The following is a 24,133-nucleotide window of genomic DNA, read 5'->3' as shown; positions in this document are numbered from 1 at the left end:
TCATTTAGGGAGGCAGTTCCTGAGCATTTAGGGCCAATGTTGTGGAACTTGAAAGGGTTCAGAAAAGATTTGCAAGGATGTTTCCAGGGTTGGAGGGTTTGAGCTTTAGGGAGAGGCTGAATAGGCTGGGGCAGTTTTCCCTGGAGCATTGGAGGCTCAGGGGACACGTTACAGAAGTTTATAAAATCATGAGGGCATGAATAGGGTAAATAGACATGGTCTTTTCCTCAGGGTAGGGGAGTCCAAAAGTAGAGGGCAAAGGTTTAAGATGAGAGGGGAAAGACTTAAAAGGGATGTAAGGGGCAACTTTTTCACACAGAGGGTGGTACGTGTATGGAATGAGCTGCCAGAGGAAGTGGTGGAGGCTGGTACAATTGCAACATTTAAAAGGCATTTGGATGGGTATATGAATAGGAAGGGTTTGGAGGGATATGGACCATGTGCTGGCAAATGGGGCTAGATTTGGTTAAGATATCTGGTCAGCATGGTTGGATTGAAGGGTCTGGTTCCGTGCTGTACATCTCTGTGACTCTATGACTGAAGACAGCCATAAACGGCAGAGCAATGACAACCGGGAATGTTCAAAAGATGAGCATGAGAGTAATGCAGATATATTGGAGAGGGTGATAGGGCTGGAGGAGCTATCGAGGTATGCAAGGATGAGCCCATGCAGAAATTGAAGGTGAGTATTTTAAAATCAAGCTGTTGCTTGACTCCGAGCTAATAAAAGTCACTGAATACAGCCAGAATAGGACAAGGGCAGACAATTTTAGATGGCTTAACTTTAGTATAGAACATTGAAGCCTGTGTGCGTTTGACTAATCAAGTCTAGAATTGATATTCCCTGCTCTTTTTCCTGAAGGTTAGTTCACTGCTTATTGTTGAAATTCATTTCATGTTGTACAGGTTTACAGCAAAATTTGACCTGAGGACCTATGACTCGGAAGGTGTTATATTCTACGCTGAAACGAATGGAAACAGTGCCTGGTTCCTGTTCGCTGTTCGGGATGGAAAGCTGGAAGTTCAGTTCAAGAATGAGAACATAGCCAAGGTGACAATCAGTGGTGGACCAGTAATCAATGATGGAATCTGGCACACAGTAAGTTATCTCCAAATCTAAAGCCCAAAAGCAGCCCATTTTTTCCATTGAAATTGTGCTAACTCTCTGTAAAACGTAGTTTTAGTTTATTCATAGCACTACAGAATTTCTCCTTTCCAAGTACAATAAACCTTGTATTAACCAGCACCTGTAGGGCCAGGAATGTACTGATTGATCAAATATTCTGGTTGATCAAGAGGTTCACATAATCAGTGTTAAAACACACACTAAGTAAGATAAGCTTAGTGCAGGGGGTTATACACATCATTGTTCAACTTTATTTACAGCACAAGTCACTTAAATAATAATACAACTTTGCCTGAAATAAAACTTATTGGCAGAGAGCTTTCTCACTCGCAACCTCAACTGATTGCTTGAAAATTGTGATAATACAGTAAACAGGCATTTCAGGGATATGACTTTTGCTGGTTTATTCAGAGCACTGGTTTATTAGGTGCCATTTAAAACAAAAATTGGCAGCATTGTCCTTTTGAGATTTCATTATTGAGTTTGCCTCTATCACACCTTCACATTCCATTTGCCCTCTCAGGTGGATGTAAATGCCTGTGACATTAGTTCAAAAAGGAGCCGTGATTTCTCCCTGATGTCCTGGCAATTCCGCACCCAAGCAAAAATAAATTATCTAGTTGTTACCAGTTTCCTGTTTAATTTCAGGAAGTGCTTCATTGACTGTATTATGCTTCGGGATGTTCTGAAGGCACTATAGAAATGTAGCTGCTCTATATTTTTGTTTCACATTCTGGTTGAGTATGGTTTGTTCTTATGTGTTTGAAGATTCGCCTGGTTTTAAATGAAGGTTCTAATTTCCTGCACGAACAGGTCTCACTTTACAGTGACTCATTATTATTGTCTCCTCTGTGTCTGTGTGCCTGATCACGTCCAGAGCTAAATGACACACATTGGTTCTCTTTTCAGATCTCCGTGGAAGAAACTCAGAGCAGTGTGTTAGTGAAGATCGCCCAGGAGTCTGTGATCAAAATCAACAGTCCTAACCGACTCTTTTCCTTGGATAATGAAACGACAGAGATAAAGATATCTATCGCCGGTTTACCCAGACAGGCCGACCGTATCCTTCCAACTGTAATCACCTGTTACTGAAACATGTTACACCCATTTTGCAAATTGCTTTAAAGTAGAGCGAGTGGTGACAAGCAAAGTTGATCAGTCAGCATTTAAGTTAAAAGAAACAAAGGAAATTTAAAGAAACGAGTTTTATTGATAAATTTTCACGATGTTTTGTCATTTGTCAAACTTTGACTCCAAAGACCCACTCACTCATTTAAGCATCGTCAATGTCTTCCAGAGGTTTTTAAAACCATGAGGGGTATGGAGAGAGTAAATAAACAAGGTCTTTTCCCTGGGATGGGGGAGTCCAAAACTAGTGGTTATGGTTTTAGGGAGAGAAGAGAAAGATTTAAAAGGGTCCAAAGGGGGCACCTTTTTCACGCAGAGGGTGGTGCGTGTATGGAATGGGCTGCCAGAGGAAGTGGTGGGGGCTGGTACAATTACAACAGTTAAAAGGCATCTGGATGGGTATATGAAGAGGGTGGGTTTGGAGGGATATGGACCAAGTGTTGGCAAATGGGACTAGATTAATTTAGGATATCTTGTCGGCATGGACAACTTGGACTGAAGGGTCTGTTTCCATGCTGTATATCCCTATGACTCTATGACTCTATGCAGTTTGCTTTAAAAGTGACAAGCTTTGTGAATTTCTGAATAAATGGAACAAGGTGTCAGGGCTTTAAGGTAATCACATCCCGTTCACAAAGGTGCACAGTTCCTCTTCTCTGGGATGTGATGGTAACATGAGCTGAGTTATGAACAAGATGACCTTTGTACTTGAATGTGACCCCCATCCAGGATGAATTTTTATTCCCAAGATGTTTGCCATTTTTGCGAAGACTTGTGGCTCAGGCTGAGGTTCGGGTTGTAAGTTTGCTTGCTGAGCTGGAAGGTTTGTTTACAGACGTTCCATCACCATGGTAGGTAACATAATCAGTGAGCCTCCAGTGAAGCACTGGTGTTAAACAAGGCCCACTATCACTTGTACCCTGACACACAGACGGAGAAGGACACCACTTCGACTGGGACAGACTAAACAGAGACACGCACAGGAATTCCTAGAGTCCTGGCATTCAAACCAGGACTCCATCAATAAACACATCAATTTGGACCCCATTTACCAAACTCTGAGAAAAAGAACCGGAAATGATATCACCCACCTTAACAGACCAAGACACATAAATTGAAAGCGAGACAAAACACCAGCGCTTCACCAAAGGCTGACTGATGATGTTACCTAGCATGGTGACAAACTGTCCCAAGATGCCGTTGGGATGTGAGAAGCCATGTAACAGAATAATTGAAATTGACCTCATCATGTCTTAACATGTCTGGCACTGAAAAATGGCCATTCAGCCCAACTGGGCTATGCTACTTTTTATGCGCCACATGAGCCTTTTCCCAATCACCTTCAATTCACGCTGTTGTCAAATCTTTCTAATCCTTCAAGTCTTGCCTTACATTTTTCTATACTATTCACCTCACCAATTTCCAGGAAAAAAGATATTTTCCCTAATTTCCTATTGGATTGATTGATTATCTTAAAATTATCAATTCTAATTTTGGTCTCAAGTGGAAACATTCTCCATTTGTCTATCTGTTTATACACCATTATAATTAGAATCGTAGAGTCATCCAGCATGGAAACAGGTCCTTTGGCCCACCATGTCTGTACCAACCATCAAAGTCCAAACTGCACGAATCCCATTTACTTGAATATAGTCCATGGCCTACTAGGCCCTTGCATTTTAAGCCAATGTTGCGAGAGTACCTGGCTCCTCTGGGTGAAAAGTCATTTCCTCAGATATCCTCTAAACCACCTTAAACTTATGCCCTCTGGTCTTAGATACATCTGCCAGGAGAAAAAGATTCTCATGATAGTAGGAGTAAATGTAGGGGAATGGGTCTGGGTGGGTTGTGCTTCGGCGGGTCGGTGTGGACTTTGTTGAGCCAAAGGGCCTGTTTCCACACTGTAAGTAACCTAATCTAATCTAATCTACCTTGTCTATGCCTCTCATAGTTTTGTCTATCTCAATGAGATCACCTCCCACAGCCTCCTTGGTCCAAAGAAAACAATTCCAGCCTGTCCACTCTCTCCTCATAATTTTCATCCCAGGCTAACTCCAGGTGAATCTCCTCTGCACCCTCTCTGTATCCTTCCAATAGTGTAGCAACTAGAACTGCACACAGTATTCCATCTGTAGCCTAAGCAATGTTTTACAAAGTTGTAACAACACTTCCCAGCTCCTATACTTTACCCAAACATCGGCTAATTATGTTCCGAAGAAGGGTCATTGGACTTGAAATGTTGACTGTGGCTGTTCTCCCCAGATATTGCCAGACCTGCTGAGATTTTCCAGCAAGTTCTGTTTTAGTTTTTGATTTCCAGCATCCACAGTTCTTTCAGTTTTTATCTTACTAATTATGCCTTCTATACCTTAAAACTTTTGTGAGGAGTTCCTTCCGCCCTCTCTTTCCTACATTAAAGAGTCCCGTTACATTAAACCATTCAAGGTTGTTATAATCTCTTCACTATCACATTCATAAATCATTTTTGAACTTTTACCACGGCTGTATTCTTTTTTCTGATATGGAGAATATATTTGATACATTCCAAGTGTGGTCTAACTAAGTTTTGGAATAAATTGAACATTGTTTCCCGTAGCCTTGTTAAAGATACTTCCCTGAACACTGGCCAAAGTCAGTGTGGGAGAGAAGTGGTCAGATTCCAATTAACCAAGTAATGAATCCGTGAAACAACGTCGAGGTTATGTGGTCAGTGTAAGGAGAGGTCAGCCAGAAACTCCCAAAGTAAAAGTCTGGCCAAAAGCATTTTGAGAATCCCAGTTTTTCACAAACTGTGAATTATATAAGTGGTACAGGAACCAGTGGGTTAAATTGTTGGAGATAACAGTGGGATAAATAGAAGCGTTTCCTGTTTGTGTTCATGTTTTTCTAGAGACTTGAAGGATTGGAATTCTGAAATGAGGCAGTGCCAACACAGATTGGAGATAAGGAGACAAGATTCTATAGTCATAATTCTCCAATCCCCACAGCTGATGTCTATTGGCTAAATGAACTGGAGATTTACTCCTGTATTAAAAGCAATTAGTGCATCAATTTACCCTCACTACGGTTGGTCAGTCAGGTATAGTCTACATCATTAAGATATTGAGGCAGAAATATATGGCAGGACTAAGACATTGTGAACCTAATATTCCACTGCAGTGCTGACAGAGAGCTACAGTGACGGTGGGCCAGTCTTTTTACTTTATTTGCTGATGTGGCATGGACATCGTTGCTAGAATCTTTTGCCCATCCCCAATTGCCCTGGATAACATTGTGGGGGTGAGCTGCCTTCAGGAATTGCTGCACTTAGGATGTAGGGACACCCACAGTTCTGGTAGGGAGGGAGCTGTCGAAGTTTGAATGAACAGTGATATATTTCAAAGTCAGGATGGTGTGTGTCTTGGAGGAGATCTTCTAGGTGCAGGTGTTCCCATGTCTCTGCTATATTTAGGCTTCTAGATGGTAGAGTTCATGGATCGGAAGGTGCTGTCCGAGGAGTGTTAGGGAGTTTACTTCAGTGCATCCTGGAGCTGCAGTCATCCAGGAAAGTACAGAGTATTTTATCACATGCTTGACTTACACGTTGTAGATAGTAAACAGGCATTGATTGGGAAGACAGGAGATGAGTCACTTGCTGTAGAATTCCTAGCCTCTGACCTACCATTGTAGCCCCTGTATTTATATGGCTGGTCCAGTTCAGTTTCTAGTCAGTAGTAACCTCTGGATGTTGAGCGTGGGGAATTCACCAGTAGTAATCCCATTGAGTGTCAAGACATGATGGTTAGATTCGCTTTTGTTTAAGATGGTCATTACCTGATACTTGTGTAGCGTGAATGTTGCTTGCAACTTATCAGCCCAAGCCTGGATATTGTCCAGATCGTGCTGTTTATGCACATGGACTGTTTCCATATCTGAGTAGCACTGCAAATGCTGCCAAACATCCTGAGGGAGGACTCACTGTCCAGAGACCAACACTGATGGAGCACAGTTCTTTTAGAAGGTCAGAACTGAGGGAGCACTGCACTGTCAGAGGGTCAGTACTGAGGAAATGCTACTCTGTCAGAGGGACATTACTGAGGGAGTGCTGCACTGTCAGAGGGACAGTACTGATGGAGTGCTGCACTGTCAGAGTGTCAGTTCTGAGGGAGTGCTGCACTGTCAGGTGGTCAGTACTGAGGGAGTGCTGCACTGTCAGAGGGACAGTACTGAGGGAGTGCTGCACTGTCAGAGGGACAGTACTGAGGGAGTGCTGCACTGTTAGAGGGACAGTACTGAGGGAGTGCTGCACTGTTAGAGGATTATTACTGAGGGAGTGCTGCACTGACAGAAGGTCAGTACTGAGGCAGTGATACACTGTCAGAGAGTCAGTACCGAGGGTGTGCTGCACTGTTGGAGGGTCAATACTGAGGGAGTGCTGCACTGTGGGTGGGATGTACTAAGGGAGTGATGCACTGTTGGAGTGTCAGTACTGAGGGAGTGCTGCGTTGTCAGAGAGTCAGTACTGAGGAAGTGTTGCATGTTGGAGGGTCAGTACTGTAAACACTGCACTGTTGGAGGGTCAGTACTGAGGGAGTGCTGCACTGTCAGAGGATCAGTACTGAGGGAGTGATACACTGTCAGAGAGTCAGTACCGAGGGTGTGCTGCACTGTTGGAGGGTCAATACTGAGGGAGTGCTGCAATGTGGGTAGGCAGTACCGAGGGAGTGATGCACTGCTGGAATGTCAGTACTGAGGGAGTGCTGCGTTGTCAGAGAGTCAGTACTGAGGAGGTGTTGCATGTTGGAGGGTCAGTACTGTAAACACTGCACTGTTGGAGCGTCAGTACTGAGGGAGTATTGCACTTGCCTGAGATGCTTATTTCAGATTTTGACCTGTCAGTGCGAACATAACAAAACAGTTTGTGATTTTGTCAGTATTCCTCATTCAAGCAATACCACAATCAGCTTATCACTGGCTCTGGAATCTTGCAAATGTCTAAATTGTGAGAAGCTGGCAAATGGGACTTGATTGATTTAGGATATCTGGTCAGTATGAAGGAGTTGGGCCGAAGGGTCTGTTTTCAGCTGTACATCTCTATGACTGTAAGAGATGATAAGATGTATTGTAGATGCATGTCTGTCGAAAACTTGGATGGATTTTGGTGTATTTATGAAGTAAATCTGGGAAATTGAGTGGTACAAAACAGGTACTGGGTGTTTTAATTTGACTTTTTTTAAATGAATGAAGTATACCTGAATGACTTCCATTGAGTTGTCCTAGGCTTGAGGTTTAACTGCTCAGTTTAGCCCTTCGTGTGAAATCTGGATTAAATAAAAACAGCCCAGTGGTTTGAGGTTTGCACAAGATTCCTAGAGGTTGTCAGATCCGAATCCAAACCATGTGAACACTGTGCGATTCAATTCAGTAATTCTGGAAGTGTCTGGCCTGGCACCGGAAAGTGTCTGCGAGCACTGTCGGACTGATGTGGAATTCCTAACCGGCTAAAGTGTATCCTTCCAGGATAGAAAGGCTGCCATCTATACATGATGTGGCCTGGAGCTGATTCCCAATTCCGCACTCTGTGATTGGCTCAACGCATCCAGGCAACAAGTGCTGAGCAACAAAGAATGACCTTGTCCATGCCGCCCGCACCCCCACAACATGCAAAAACTGTGAAATGTTTTAAAGTGTTGAAATATTGTGAAATAAAATTGAGGGTCCTGGCTCAGTGAACACCCTGGGAGGAAGAATGGTTTTGACAGGCACGTCCGAATTAACCACGAACCCCAGCAGCTTTGCAAATTAATCTTGAAGTACAATCCAGCAAGTTGTTTTTTTTTGCCCAGCTGAGATTCATCAATAAGAGAGGCTTGTTTGGACATATTGGAACTAACTTATTTTGTGAAAGAAGATTAAATATTTTGAGGCATTTTCCTCATCAGCACTGATACAGTCAGGCCAATTGAGCTCACAACATTTTAAGGATTGGCTTCTGGGCTGGGACCTATTTATCAGAGAGTCCCTACAGTGTGGAAACAGGCCATTCAGCCCATCAAGTCTACACCGACCCTCCAAAGAGAATCTCACCCAGACTTAGCTTAAACACAAAATCTTAATCAGGTCAAATGTAAAACTGTGGAATAGTAAACACGTCTTTCTCGGTATTGTACATTCACACCTGAAACTCCGTTCTGTCTCCAGATGAACCCCCGCTTAGATGGCTGCATGCGTAGATGGACCTGGATGAATCAAGGATCTGCTGGAATTGAAGATGTTATTCGGAATATAGAAAGCAAACAGTGCTATCAGAATATAGCGAAAGGCTCCTACTTCCCCGGCATGGGATATGCTATGCTTCCATTGATCTACAGTAAGTGACACTCCCAATGTGATGTCTCAATTCTTGGGAACATGGGTTAAAAGATTAGGCCAGCGAGCATTATTCCTGAATTTTGAAGTAATTGTTAGCTTTATCGGGCTTTAAGTTAGTTTTAGGACATGAAAGACATCAGATGTAATGGGGGACTCTTTTAAAAGTAATCTGTTTTTGAATATGACTGACTGCCAAGCCATTCACTCAGGAGATATTGGGGTATTTTGAGGCTTGACTGAGGGGAAACGGTTTCTGGGGTAGAATGGTTGGTAGAGTCATAGAGATGTACAGCATGGAAACAGACCCTTCGGTCCAACCCGTCCATGCTGACCAGATATCCTAACTCAATCTAGTCCCACCTGCCAGCACCCGGTCCATATCTTTCCAAACCCTTCCTATTCATATACCCATCCAAATGCCTCTTAAATGCTGCAATTGTACCAGCCTCCACCACATCCTCTGGCAGCTCCTTCCATACATGTACCACCCTCTGTGTGAAAAAGTTGCCCCTTAGGTCTCTTTTATATCTTTCCCCTCTCACCCTAAACCTATGCCCTCTAGTTCTGGACTCCCCCACCCAGGGAAAAGACCTTATCTGTTTATCCTATCCATGCCCCTCATAATTTTGTAAACCTCTATAAGGTCACCCCCTCAGCCTCCGACGCTCCAGGGAAAACTGCCCCAGCCTGTTCAGCCTCTCCCTATAGCTCAAATCCTCCAACTCTGGCAACATCCTTGTAAATCTTTTCTGAACCCTCTCAAGTTTCACAACATCTTTCCGATAGAAAGGAGACTAGAATTGCACGCAATATTCCAACAGTGGCCTAACCAATGTTCTGTACAGCCACAACATGACCTCCCAGCTCCTGTACTCAATACACTGACCAATAAAAGAAAGCATACCACACGCCTTCTTCACTATCCTATCTACCTGCGTCTCCACTTTCAAGGAGCTATGAACCTGCACTCCAAGGTCTTTTTGTTCAGCAACACTCCCTAGGACCTTACCATTCAGTGTATAAGACCTGCTAAGATTTGCTTTCCCAAAATGCAGCACCTTGCATTTATCTGAATTAAACTCCATCTGCCACTTCTCAGCCCATTGGCCCATCTGGTCCAGATCCTGTTGTAATCTGAGGTAACCATCTTCGCTGTCCACTGCACCTCCAATTTTGGTGTCATCTGCAAACTTACTAACTGTACCTCTTATGCTTGCATCCAAATCATTTATGTATATGTATTTGGGTGGCACGGTGGCACAGTGGTTAGCACTGCTGCCTCACAGCGCCAGGGACCTGGGTTCAATTCCCACCTCAGGCGACTGACTGCGTGGAGTTTGCACGTTCTCCCCGTGTCTGCGTGGGTTTCCTCCGGGTGCTCCGGTTTCCTCCCACAGTCCAAAGATGTGCGGGTCAGGTGAATTGGCCATGCTAAATTGCCCGTAGTGTTAGGTAAGGAATATATGTAGGGGTATGGGTGGGGTTCGCTTCGGCGGGTCGGTGTGGACTTGTTGGGCCGAAGGGCCTGTTTCCACACTGTAAGTAATCTAATCTAATCTAAGTAATCTAATCTAATCTAAAAAGTAGAGGACCCAGTACCGATCCTTGTAGCACTCCACTGGTCACAGGCCTTCAGTCTGAAAAACAACCCTCCATCACCACCGTCTGTCTTCTACCTTTGAGCCAGTTCTGTATCCAAATGGCTAGTTCTTCCTGTATTCCATGAGATCTAACCTTCCTAATCAGTGTCCCATGGGCACCTTGTCGAATGCTTTACTGAAGTCAATATTGATCACATCTACTGCTCTGCCTTCATCAATCCTCTTTGTTAGTTCTTCAAAAAACTCAATCAAGTTTGTGAGACATGATTTCCCACACACAAAGCCATGTTGACTATCCCTAATCAGTCCTTGCCTTTCCAAATACATGTACATCCTGTCCCTGGGGATTCCCTCCAACAACTTGCCCACCAGTGAGGTGAGGCTCACCGGTCTATAGTTCCCTGGCTTGTCTTTACCACCCTTCTTAAACAGTGGCATGATGTTTGCCAACCTCCAGTCTTCCGGCACCTCACCTGTGACTATCGATGATGCAAATATCTCAGCAAGGGGCCCAGCAATCACTTCTCTAGCTTCCCACAGAGTTCTCGGGTACACCACTAGACAACACATATTAAAGTTGATAGGCAAAAGAGTCAGTTGGGGAGAAAAGGAGAATTTGTTTACACAGTGAGTTAAGAATCATAGAGATGTACAGCACAGAAACAGACCCTTCAGCCCAACTCATCAATGCCAACCAGATATTCCAATTTAATCTAGTCCCATTATTGTGATCTGGGATGCACTGCCCATTAGTTGCAATTGCAACATTTAACAGATGTTTGGACAGGTACATGGATCAGAAAGGTTTAGGAGGATATGCCAAATGGGCCTAGTTCAGTTTAGGAAACGTGGTCACTATGGACGTGTTGGACTGAAGGGTTTGATTCTGTGCTGTATACCTTCATTGAGTAGTGAAAGCAGATGCAGTAGTAACTCTTAGGTTTGCAAAATCTGTGAAATCAAAATAATGTATTTCTTCTTTCTAAAACAGTGCCTCTCTATTCAATGTTCTTTCAGATATGACAGAAGATCCTTCTAAAGGTTGGAAAATTAAGCTGAATCTCCATATGCTACCATCAAAAGATACTGGTGTGTTATTTGCTCTGGTCAGGGGAGAGGACGTCCCTTTGTCACTTGCCTTAACTTACTCCAACTCAATGCCAATAGGCAAAAAGCAGGTAATTTACTTTAGTCACATTATTGTTTCTAGGATTGGATGGCAACACCTTTAAAATCTCAACTCATCCTTTAAATCTGAAGAAATAAAACTCATGTGTGAAAAACGTGGGCATGAAGCCTGACAGCTTCATTTGCTGTCTCCTAGGGACGGAATTTGTTGACTTACCCATTCCAGGCCTTTTTGTGAGTTCACTCCCACACCAATGTGATTGAATCCTAACTGCCCTCTAAAACGAGCTAGGAATTGTATCAAAATGATTCCTTGTGTTCAGTGAGGCACCTCACCGTCCATAGTGCCAGGGAGGTTCAGTGATGCCCACATACTGAGACTTATTTGAAGAATGGCTAAACTCACAAACAGGTAACATCAATTCCTCCAAACCAAAAGGTTTTGGTTTCAATTCTCACTCCAGAAGCAAGCAAAAACTCCAGCTCAAAGTGACTCCATGTAATCTTGAGGGAGTACTGTGCTGTCAGAGGGTCAGTACTCAGGGAGTGCCACACTGTCAGAGAGTCAGTACTGAGGGTGTGCTGCACAGTCAGAAGGTTAGTACTGAGGGTGTGCTGCACTGTCAGAGGGTCAGTACCAAGGGAGTGCTGCACTCAGAGGGTCAGTACTAAGGAAGTACTGCACTGTTAGAAGGTCAGTACTGAGGGAGTGCTGCACTGTCAGAAGGTCAGTACTGAGGGAGTAATGCATTGTCGGAGGGTCAGTGCTGAGGGAGTGCTGCACTGTCAGAGGGTCAGTGCTGAGGGAGTGCTGCACTGTCAGAGGGTCAGTACTGAGGGAGTGCTGCACTGTCAGAGGGTCAGTACTGAGGGAGTGCCACACTGTCAGAGGGTCAGTACTGAGGGAGTGCTGCACCGTCAGAGGGTCAGTACTGAGGGAGTGCTGCACTGTCAGAGGGTCAGTGCTGAGGGTGTGCTGCACTGTCAGAGGGTCAGTACTAAGGAAGTACTGCACTGTTAGAAGGTCAGCACTGAGGGAGTGCTGCACTGTCAGAAGGTCAGTACTGAGGGAGTAATGCACTGTCGGAGGGTCAGTACTGAGGGTGAGTTGCAGAGCAATTTAGAGGAAAAATTGCATGTGCTGCATTGCTAGATGCCCAGCTGATTGGTAACATCGATATCCCTTCTGCAGAGGCACGACCTTGCTTGAGCCCTTTAATTAACCCATTCCTCAGCTCTGGAAAGGACATGGGAAGCCCAAAGTGGTTTGTGGTGGGTAAGGTGTAACAGTGTCCCAAACCTTTACTGGCTCTTATTAATATGGATGGACTCTAACCCCATGATCATAAGCATCGCCTGTTGCAATGCACCAATTACAAGACATGGATGCTTGCTTTCATAACATTTTATGTTGTTGGTCCTTTTGATCTTTATGACATCCTGAGCCTTTGCTCCCTCCTGTCTTTAACAACTTCTTGTCACTCCTCACTTATTCCTCTAACACTGGGCCTCTCCTCAATGTGCATTCTCTGCTCTTGAACATCTTGCTGTCCAATCTCTACTTGCTGATTCCTTGTTCTTAGTGTAATGTAAGCTGAGAGAGGTAGAATATCTTGACCTCTGAATTCATTTCTTAATCCTTCCTTAGGATCTCCTTCTGACTATAGGCAACCGGACAGTGTCTCAAGCTGAGGGGTTTAGCTTATGCGATGGTGAACGTCACTCGGTGAATCTCACCATAACCGCCGAAGACTTCCTGTGGACGGTAGATGAAGTTACTCACAAAAGCCACTTGAGCAACACTGAGCTGAAAAAGCAATTGTTCCTTTTGGATCAAGCCATGCAGGAAACAGTCAATACCACACTGGGAGGTTTACCAGGTAACAAAAGTGCAGACAAATAGAATCTGCTACCTTTCGACACCATTTTCTCAATACTCCTCTTTCCAAAAAGGCTGACACACAAGCACACAGAAACACTGGATGGAGAGACACAGTCTCAGAATAAAGGATTGGTCATCCCAGACTGAGTTAAGGAGACATTTCATCACTCAAGGAGTTGTTAATCTTTGGGATGTTCTAGCCCAGAGGATTGGGATTGCACAGCTATTGAGTATGTTCAAGACTGGGATTGACAGATGTTTGGCTGTGAGGGAATTATGAGATGTAGTCATGGGGTGGATTTGAGGTGGAAGATCAGCTGTGAATTGACGGGATCATGGAATAGGCTCAATAAGCTGAATGGCTTTCTCCTGCTCTGATGGTGATGAACAGAAAGTTGGGATCAGTATGCCAGTATGATCTAAACCAGTTTCAGGCAATACCTCACCATTGAGAGTGTGGTGCTGGAAAAGCACAGCAGGTCAGTCAGCATCCAAGGAGCAGGGGAATCGACGTTTCAGGCATAAGCCCTTGAGGCTAAAGCCTGAAATGATAATTGTCCTGCTCCTCAACTGCTGCCTGAAGTGCTGTGCTTTTCCAGCGCCACACTCTCTTGAATCTGATCTCCAGCATCTGCAGTCCTCACTTTATCCTGATGCTTCACCTTTCACACAGGATTCAAGGTGAAACTTCACAAATGATAATAATCGACTCTCAGGAATCTCATCACTTTCAGAACCTTAAACAACCCACCTGAATTGAATGCATATTGCTTTGAATTTACTGATTTTCTGTTCATTCACGGATGTGGGCATTGCTGGCAAGTCCCATTATTTCCAGGCTAATCCCAGGAGGAGGTTGTGATGAAGCTGTTTCTGGAACTGTATGGTCCCCATGGTGCATGTACACCCACAGTGCTGTTAAGGAAGCAGTTTCAGAACTTTTCTCTTCATTCCCCAAATGTGGGCATCACTAATTTAGTCATTGTCCTGTGTTGTGCTTCATAGATGGTGAACTGTCATTGATTGGAGTCACAGGGGATGAATTACTTGCCGCAGAATTCCCTGTCTCTCATCTGTAACCACTGTATGTGTAATACTGGTCTAGTTTAGTGTTTGGCCAGTGATATCTCCTAGGATGTTGATGGTGGAGAACTCAGTAATAGATTCCCTACAATGTAGAAACAGGCCCTTGAGCCCAACCAGTCCACACCGACCCTCCAAAGAGTAACCTACCCAGCCCCATTTCTCTCTGACTAACGCACCTAACACTACGGGCAATTTATCTTGGCCAATTCACCTGATCTGCACATCTTTGGACTGTGGGAGGAAACTGGAGCACTTAGAGGAAACCCACACAAACACGGGGAGAATGTGCAAACTCCGCACAGACAGTCACCCAAGGCTGGAATCGAACCTGGGACCCTGGAGCTGTGAGGCAGCAGTGCTAACCACTGAGCCAGCATGCCATCCCATGTCACTGAACATGAGAAAATGATGGTTAGATTCTCTTTTGCATTCCTGGCACATAATGCATAAAGTGTAATTCCTGGCACATAATGCATAAAGATGGATAAATCCCTAGGACCTGATCAGATGTACCGTAGAACTCTGTGGAAAGCTAGGAAAATAATTGCTGGCATTCTGGAGGTTGGCTAACGTAGTGCCACTGTTTAAGAAGGGTGGTAAGGACAAGCCAGTGAACTATAGACTGTTGAACCTGATGTCAGTGGTGGACAAGTTGTTGGAGGGAATCCTGAGAGACAGGATTTACATATATTTAGAAAGGCAAGGACTGATTAGGGATAGTCGGCTTAGCTTTGTGCATGGAAAATCGCATCTCACAAACTTGATTAAGTTTTTTGAAGAAGTAACAAAGCTGATTGATGAGGGCAGAGCAGCGGACGTGATCTATATGGACTTCAATAAGGTGTTCGATAAGGTTCCCCATGGGAGACTGGTTAACAAGGTTAGATCTCATGGAATACAGGGAGAACTAGCCATTTGGATACAGAACTGGCTCGAAGGTAGAAGACAGAGGGTGGTGGTGGAGGATTGTTTGTCAGACTGGAGCCCTGTGACCAGTGAAGTGCCACAAGGATCGGTGCTGGGTCCTCTACTTTTCGTCATTTATATAAATGATTTGAATGTGAGTATAGTTAGTAAGTTTGCAGATGACACCAAAATTGGACAGCAAAGAGGGTTACCTCAGATTACAACAGGATCTTTATCAGATGGGCTAATGGGCTGAGGAGTGGCAGATGGATTTTAATTTAGATAAATGCAAGGTCCTGCATTTTGGAAAAGCAAATCAGCGCAGGACTTATACACATAATGGTAAGGCCCTGGGGAGTGTTGCTGAACAAAGAGACCTTGGAGTGCTGGTTCATAGCTCCTAGAAAGTGGAGTCGCAGGTAGATAGGCTTGAGAAGAAGGCGTTTGGTATGCTTTCCTTTCTTGGTCAGAGTGTTGAGTACAGGAACTGGGAGGTCATGTTGCGGCTGTACTGGACATTGGTTAGGCTACTTTTGGAATATTGTATGCAGTTCTGGTTTCCATTGTATCAGAAGAATATTGTGAAACTTGAAGGGGTTCAGAAAAGATTTACAAGGATGTTGCCAAGGTTGGAGGATTTGAGCTACAGGGAGAGGTTGAACAGGTTGGGGCTGTTTTCCCTGGAGAATCAGAGGCTGAAGTGTGACCTTACAGAGGTTTATAAAATTATGAGGGGCATGGATAGAGTAAATAGACAAAGTCTTATCCCTGGGTCGGGGAGTCCAGAACTAGAGGGCATAGGTTTAGGGTGAGAGGGGAAAGATAGAAAAGGAACCTACGGGGCAACTTTTTCACACAGAGGGTGGTACGTGTATGGAAGGAGCTGCCAGAGGAATTGGTGGAGGTTGGTACAATTGCAATGTTTAAAAGGCATCTGAGATATGAATAGGAAGGGTTTGGAGGGATATGGGCCAATTGCTGGCAAATGGGACAAGGTTAGGTTAGGATATCTGGTTGGCATTGACGAGTTGGACTGAAGGTTCTGTTTCTGTGCTGTACATCTCTCTAACTCTAAGTAGTGTGTGTGTGTGTGTGTGTATATATAGAAACTTATCAGCCCAAACTTAGATGTTGTGTGAATCATGCATATGGGAACTAACTACATCAGTACCTGAGGAGTCTGAATGGTGCTGAACTTTGTGCAATTGTGAGAAAACAGACCCACTTATGGTGGAGGGAAAGTCATTGATGAAGCAGCTGAAGGTGGCTGAGCCCCGGACACTGCCCTGAGGAGCACCTGCAACAATGTTTTGGAGTTGAGATGACTGACCTCCAACAACCACAACCATCTTCCTTTGTGCTGGAAATGACTCGAACTGGTGGAAAACTTTCCCCAGGTTCCCAGTATTGCTTCGGCTTCTTGATGCATTACCCAGTCAAATTCTGCCTTCGTATCAAGGGCAGTCATGCTGATACCATTTCATGAATTCAACTGCTTTGCCCATGTTTGTACAAAAGCTGATATTAAGATGCTATGTGGTCCAGAACCTAAACTCAGCATTGGTGTGTAGGGTATTGCAGAGTAAGTACTAACTGATAACACCGTCAATGACACCTTCTATCATCTTGCTGATGATGAGCAGGGTGATAAAGCAACAGTTTGCTGATTTGGATTTGGCCTGCTTTCTGTGGACAGGACATACCTGGGCAATTTTCCACTTTGTCGGGTAGGTAGCAGTATTGTAGCTGTACTGGATCAGCTTGGCTACAGACAAAGCTCATCCAGGACTACAAGATATCAACAGACTGAAAATTGTCTAGATTTAAGAGCTAGCTGCCAAGATAATGGATGGTGATCTTTTTTCAAAACTCTGATAATTTGAAAATAGGGCCTCCAGATTGGAAGATTGCAAATGTAATCCCAGTGTTAGGAAGGAGAGAGGGGGGAGTTGGGGGGCGGGGGGGTGGGATGAAATAGACCTGTTAATCTGACATCAGAAGTAGGGAAAATATTAGAACCTCTTATTAAGGATGAGTTTACTGGATATTAAAATAAAATTGTCGGATTGGTCAGGGTCAATTTGAATTTATGAAAGGCCAATTGTGTTTGACAAACTTGATAAAGCTTTTTGAGAATGAATAGTAGGGAACCAATGGATGTATCGTATTTGGATTTTCAGACAATTTCCTCCCAATGAGAAAGTTAATAAATAAAATTAAAGTACGTGGGATTATGTGTAATATGATAGCATGGTTTGGTGAACAAGCAAAAAGTAGGAATTTGGAATATGTGAGTCATTCTCAATGGGCATGATGTGACCAGTGGGGTACCAAAATGATCAGGTTACAGCTGTTCACAATATATATCAATGATTTGGACAGACACCAATTATAATATTTCCAAGTATGCACAAACCTTAGTGGAAATGTCAATTATGAGAAGGAAGCAGATGGACTTTGGGTGTTTAAATACATTGAGTGAGTAGGTAAGAGCATGGCAATTCAAATATAATTTGGATAAATGGGAGGTTGTCTTCATTGGTAGAGAGCAAGGAGGTTTGGAGTATTTCTTATCTGATGTGGAATCGGATAGTGCGATATGCAAAGGCATGTGGGTGTCCTTCGCCAGAAGTCATTGAAAGCTAACCTGAAGATGCAGCAAGCAATTGTCAAGGCAAGCATTATATTAGCCTTATCAAATTTGAGTACGGAGCAAAAATGTCTCGCTTCAGTTGTACCAGGAACCCCTGCCTGTGAAAGTATATACAGTATTATCGTAGACGGTGTGCACAGAGGTTCACCAGGCCGATTCCTGGGATGGTGACATTGAAGAGACTGGACCTACATCCTCTTGAGATTAGAAGAATGGGAGCTGGTCTAATTAGCAACATACAAATCTTTGAAGGAACAGACTAAGTAAATGCAGAAGGATACTTTCCTTACTGGTGGGGTCTAGAACCATGGGAATCTCAGAATAAAAACCAAGCTTTTTAGGAGTGAGATGAAGAGGAGCTTCTTCGTTCAGAGGATGATGAATCATTGGAGTCCTGCACCCCAGAGGGCTGTGGAAATTCAGTCATTAATTTAAGAACAGGACAGAGATTGACAGATTCCTAGTTACAAATGACATTGAGGGATATGGGGATAGTGTGGGAATATGGAGTTGAGGTAGATGATCAGTTATGATCTGGAATGGTGGGGCTGGCTGAAGGAAGTGTATTGTCTATACCTGTTCCTATTTTTCTATGTCTTTCTGTTACTATATGTTCTGTGGGTCCATTCAATTGCTGTATCCAGTGCCTTCAGCCATTTTCTTAATATAATATGGAGAGATGTGAATGACTCACAGCTGTGGTGCTGAGGACCTCGGGAGGAGGTCACGATGGATCACCCACTCGGCATTTATGGTCAAAGCTGGTTTGGACACTGATGAGCTGGGCTCCCCTATCATTGAGGATGGGGATACTTGTGGGACCTTCTCCTCTTCCAGTTACTGATTAAATGCATTCACTGGGAATTTATCTGTTGATTTAAAAGGCTGATTCTAATACTCAAAAGCCATGAGCCTTTTTGTATAGATTACTATTCCTGCATACTTATATGCCATAATTTGCGATCCTTTGGTTTTTAACAATGTCGTCTCATTTTTGCTTGCAGCTGTTCCATTTACATCCACACCTATCACAGCCTCCTTTACTGGATGCCTCGATGTCCAGATTAATGATGCAATTATTGACCTGGATGAAGCCAGTCACAGGGATCCCAATATCCAGTCCCACTCATGCCCGTCAGTGAAGAGAGAAGATTAGAGTCTATCAGGCACTCTGTCAATTTAGTAAATATTTCTGTGTTCAGACCATTGTGTGCCACTGTGTGGAGATTGTTATAAAATTCATAGGCTGTAAGCTGCACATCATGAAAACTTTCTGGAATAAGTGTAGAATTTAACAATGTTTGTCCTGTGCTAAAAGATAACAATTAAAAGAAAAGTGTAAATTCTATCACTCTTTAAAAATTGTTATTGTCAATATGTGTGTTTAATTAAACTGAAACTGTATTGAACTGTGCATGTTTTGAAGTCCAGAAGTGTCATTCCAGTATAAGGATCAAATCTGTTACCCACTGATGTGTACTACAGAGGAGCTAATCGGTGTCAGCTGTGGCTCAGTGGACAGCAGTCATTAATGTAAGACCAGGACAGAGATTGACAGATTCCTAGTTACTAATGACATTGACGGATATGGGGATAGTGTGGGAATATGGAGTTGAGGCAGATGATCAGTCAGACTGGGAAGGTTCTGGGTTCAGGCACCAGTCCAGAGATGTGAACCCAATGAAACAGGCTACTTACTGTCTAATGTGTTTCTAAGGTCGTACTGCACTGTTGTAAGGCTCAGATGAGAATGAAAATCATACCTTCCCCAGTGGATATAAAAGAGCTCATGGCCACAGTTTGGGGAGAATTTTTGCAATATTTATCTCTTGACCAGCATCGTTTTACAAATCCAGCTGACCTGCTCTTCGTCACATCCCTGTTGTGCTGAGCACATATTGGCTGCCTACATTACATCACAGTTTCTGTAGTATATTGTGATGTCCCAAGGTCATGCTGTATAAAGGCAAATACAGTGTGTTTCATTAACTTCAATGCTAGTAGCTTTAAAGTATCTCAGTGTACTTTACTCTTAAAACCACTATTATAAAAACAATTTATTGTACCAGGAACCAGATCATAATAAAGACAGACAGTGAACATCTAAAAACTTTCTTTATACAAACTTCATTGACATTAACTATTATTTAAAAATAACTGAAGCTTTGAGGAATGTTTTTGAAGTATTATTTAAATGTTCACAAAGTTCTCCAGATGTTTTTTGTAGTGCTGAGCATCAAACAAGAAAATGTAAGATAAAGAACCTTCAGTTATTTTTATATGTAATAGTCAATATCAATGGTATATGTTTGAAGGAAATTGATGGATGTTCACTTTCTTTCTCATGGATGTGTTGTGGCTCCTGGTGCAATAACTTGCTTTCATAATCGCGGTTTGAAGACTGAAATATACTGAGGTGCTTTATAGCCACTATTATAGCAGGCAGAGAGTGCAGACTTGAAATGCTGCTGCACAGTATTAGCACCACAGATATATTCAGTCATATTATGTCACATGTCCAGGGCAGCTAGCAACTTGGAGCTAAGCCTCCTGGCTCCAGAGGTAGGAACACTACTGCTGTGTCACAGTATCCCAGGGACGTGCCCATACTCCCCTCAAGAACTATCACTGTTTAAAAAGTATTTTTCTCAAATCAACCTTTACTGAGAAGTTATTACACATGTCTGGAGTAAGTGGGGCTTGAAGCCAGACCTCCTGGTATAGAGGTAAGGACACTATAACTACACTAGAAGAGCCCCCAGTGTCACTGTTTGAACTTCTCACCACAAGCATGATTACAACGGTGTTTCTAACAAGGGTAAAGGCAATCGCTCATTTTGGACACTTTATTAAGGATGTGCGAATTTAAAAGATTCAGCTGCTTGAAGGTGCTTATCGTGAAATGACTTGGAGAGGGTTTCTGAGCATCATTGTTAGTTAAAAAAGGGAGTTGCTTAATGTAAATTCCGGGATTGTATATACCTTAGTGTGTGTTACTTTGCTCGAACTTTAACAGCTTGGAGGTCGTTTGTGCTTTACAGAAAATCTGGATGGGCAATCGTCACTTCTGGAGGACACAAAGCCATGGATGAGAGATTCAGCAGCAGTAAGCTGAGAAAAGGGTTGATAGACAATGTTACAGAGGTGGAAGCACGTCATGGTCATGGGGTCAGATACAACAACAAAACTGGGAGAAATCTGGAGTGCTTCAGGCAGTTGTAAAGGAAAGGGATGAAGTCACTGGTTGAGGAATAGCATTCATAACAGGAACTGGGAACAGGATTGCAGGGACAGGAGGTGGGTATCCTAGAGAGGCTGAGCTCAGAGACAATACAAAGGCAGATGGAGAAAGAGGACAGGGCTAGGATCGAAGTGTAACTTCAGAGAAGGTTTAGGGGTTGGGCTCGGTGATTGGGTGGTTGGAGACAGCAGATTGAACAGTCCCAGTCTCAATCATAAATAGTTCTTTTATTCAATGTTGAAGATAGGCTAGAGGGGAGAGACATTTAAGCTTTACAATTAGCACAAAGGGATAGGAAATTTAAATTGGGTCATGCCACAGATTTTATGCAGGACTCGCCACAATCATGGGCTGTGATTGTTCATTTAGCAGATATAAGTGCTACGCAATATTCAATCATAGCCTCTGTGAATGGGCTTTTCAATAGTTTACTCGTGTATCTAAATACAAATTATTGCTTAATAGGTAGCACTGTCATTCCAGAGTCAGATAGTTTTGGGGTCAAGAAAAGTTCCAGAGTCTGAAGCCAATATTCAGATAGACACACAGTACACTACTGAGGGAGTGCTGCACTGTCAGAGGGTTAGTACTGAGGGAGTGCTGCACTGTCAGAGAGTCAGTACTGAGGAAGTGCTGCACTGTCCGAGGATCAGTATTGAAGGAGTGCTGCACTGTCAGAGGGTCGGTGTTGAGAGTACTGCACTGTCAGAGGGTCAGTACTGAGAGAGTGCTGCACTGTCAGAGGGTCAGTACTGAAGGAATGCTGCACTGTCAGAGATTCAGTACTTGAGGGAGTGCTGCACTGTCAGAGAGTCGGTGGTTCGCACTTTTGCCTCTCAGAGCCAGAGACCCAGGTTTGATTCTCAGCTCCTGGCGACTGTGTGGAGTTTGTAAATTCTCCCAGTGTCTGTATGGGTTCCCTCCCACAGTCCAAAGATGAGCAGGGTCGATGGACTGGCCATACTATAATTGCCGGTAGTGTCCACGGATAGGTTAGGTGGATTAGCCATTGGAAATGTAGGGTTATAGGGCGGGGTGCCTGGCTCTGGCTGGGATGTTCTTCGGAGGGTCGGTGCGGATTCAATGGGCCGATTGGCCGCTTTCCGCACAACAGGAATTCTAAGATTCCGTATCGTGTAGTCCCGTCGTACAACACTTTCCAATGTGCAGTGATTACATGATTTTAAATGGAAAATCGTCAAACACAGATAATTTGTTTCTTTTCTTCCCTCTTTGAGTTGACTGGATCACTGGATCATGATAGTGCTGGGTGGGGGAAGGAGGAGAGTTAGTGTGAGGGTGGAATGGGGAGAGTAACTCGAGTGGGGAGGAGGAGTGTTGATTTCTGATGCTCCCCCCAGCCTCAGGCTGAGCAAAGCTACACAAATAGGGCAGGGCCGGGCCGTCTCTGCATAAGCCAGCGACAGCAGCCCGTGCAAGCTGCAGCATGCCCCTCTGTGTCCCGGCTCACGCTGCAACCTCTCAGTGCAGCAGGGGTTAAAGAGGTGACCGTGGATGTTGTCATGTTTATCTTCGGCCCTCTCTCTCTCTGCTAATTGGTGGAGCCTGAGAGAGGCAGAGCTGAGAATTCGCCCGCAAACCTAACCGTGACAAGATGTTGGGCTGTTTCGGGCCCCTGTTCCTGCTTCTGCTGCTCAGCCCACACTCCTGGCAGTGTAAGTGAGCTCTCCAACTGAGACCCTCCGTCTCTCTCTCTCACACACACACACACTCTCCCTGACTCTGTCATTTCCATTTCCTCGCTGACTCCTTCACTCTCTCTAACATTCTCTCTTTCTCTTTCCATCTCTCTGATTATTCTCCCTCTCTTTCTCTTTCCATCTCTCTGATTATTCTCCCTCTCTCTTTCTTTCCATCTCTCTGATTATTCTCCCTCTCTCTCTCTTTCCCTCTCTGATTATTCTCCCTCTCTTTCTCTCCTCTGATTATTCTTCCTCTCCTTTTCTCTTTCCCTCTCTCTGATTATTCTCCCTCTCTCATTCCTTCTCTTTCCCTCTCTGATTATTCTCCCTCCCTCCCTCTCTCTCTCTCATTCCTTCTCTTTCCCTCTCTCTGATTATTCTCCCTCTCTCTTTCCCTCTGTGATTATTCTCCCTCTCTCTTTCCCTTTCCTTCTCTCTGATTATTCTCCCTATCTCTTTCTCTTTCCCTCTCTCTGATTATTCTTCCTGCCTCTCTCTCATTCTTTCTCTCCCTCCTCCCTCTGATTATTCTCTCCCCACTCTCTATCTCTCTCCTTTTCTCTACAGTCGTGTCCCGCAGAGACGCCTCCAGCTTCCTCCATCGGGTCAAACGGGCGAATCATGTCTTTGAGGAGACCCGGCAGGGACACCTGGAGCGGGAATGTGTGGAGGAATTCTGCAACAGGGAAGAGGCGAGGGAAGTCTTCGAGAACGACCCCGAGACGGTAATAGTCCTTCTACCCTCGGCCACTCTCAGTCCCACTGCCTTCATTACCCCTAATCCCCCTACGCCTAATGTCTGTGTCCCTTACATTTTAAACACCTCACTGATTTGAACCTGCTTTTCTCCAGGAGGTATGTCCAGTTTTGCCAAGCACTGCTTTCCAGTCCTCCTAGCTTTGTGTATGTGTTAGTGTTGCTCAGTACAAAATCTACACCTACGTTGGCCTCTCCAGTGTTTTCCTGTAGATGGACCCTGACGTTATCTGTATAAACACCGGGTAAAAGATGCCAAATTGTCACTGAGCCATTAACACTCCAGCCTTTTGTCCCTGCTTTATATCGTCTGAGAGGAACAAATGGCGCAAATTCTTTAGTTTCGTGTTTAAACCGAGTGAAGACTTTTGGACCCGTTCCCAGGGAGATGATAGGAACGCCCTGATCTCTGTGAGGGTCGAGTTTTTCAAAGTGTAGGAGACAGGTCTTCTGTATTCCCAAAGTTTACAAACCAAGTTTTCTGTTTTTACCCAAAAATAAAATGATTGGATAAAATAAACTGCATTCTGCTTCACCTCAACTCCAGCAAGATCACTGGGTCAGTGCTAGCT

General features: G+C 44.0%; 2 protein-coding genes across 3 annotated transcripts in view; both read left to right on the top strand.

The window, feature by feature from the left end:
* pros1 (protein S) overlaps positions 1–19,275 on the top strand; it is a 64,780-nt gene extending 45,505 nt beyond the window's left edge. For both annotated transcript variants that reach the window (XM_060826482.1, XM_060826483.1), the window contains exons 10-15: positions 907–1,099; positions 2,036–2,200; positions 8,435–8,603; positions 11,224–11,384; positions 12,983–13,214; positions 18,866–19,275. In XM_060826482.1, coding sequence (XP_060682465.1) covers positions 907–1,099; positions 2,036–2,200; positions 8,435–8,603; positions 11,224–11,384; positions 12,983–13,214; positions 18,866–19,017 — 1,072 coding nt within the window. In that variant the 3' untranslated portion in view covers positions 19,018–19,275. The remainder of the gene's footprint in view (positions 1–906; positions 1,100–2,035; positions 2,201–8,434; positions 8,604–11,223; positions 11,385–12,982; positions 13,215–18,865) is intronic.
* A 3,200-nt stretch (positions 19,276–22,475) lies between these two features.
* The window catches only part of LOC132816369 (growth arrest-specific protein 6-like), a 33,903-nt gene continuing 32,245 nt past the window's right edge, over positions 22,476–24,133 (top strand). The window contains exons 1-2 of the mRNA XM_060825836.1: positions 22,476–22,778; positions 23,373–23,530. Of these exons, the coding sequence (XP_060681819.1) occupies positions 22,718–22,778; positions 23,373–23,530 (219 nt within the window). The 5' untranslated portion in view covers positions 22,476–22,717. The remainder of the gene's footprint in view (positions 22,779–23,372; positions 23,531–24,133) is intronic.

This window comes from Hemiscyllium ocellatum, chromosome 6 (assembly GCF_020745735.1).
Source record: "Hemiscyllium ocellatum isolate sHemOce1 chromosome 6, sHemOce1.pat.X.cur, whole genome shotgun sequence".
In the NCBI taxonomy this organism is placed as follows: Eukaryota; Metazoa; Chordata; class Chondrichthyes; order Orectolobiformes; family Hemiscylliidae; genus Hemiscyllium; species Hemiscyllium ocellatum.
The sequence above is the reverse complement of the archived record's forward strand: the minus strand, read 5'-3'. Positions and strand labels throughout refer to the sequence as shown.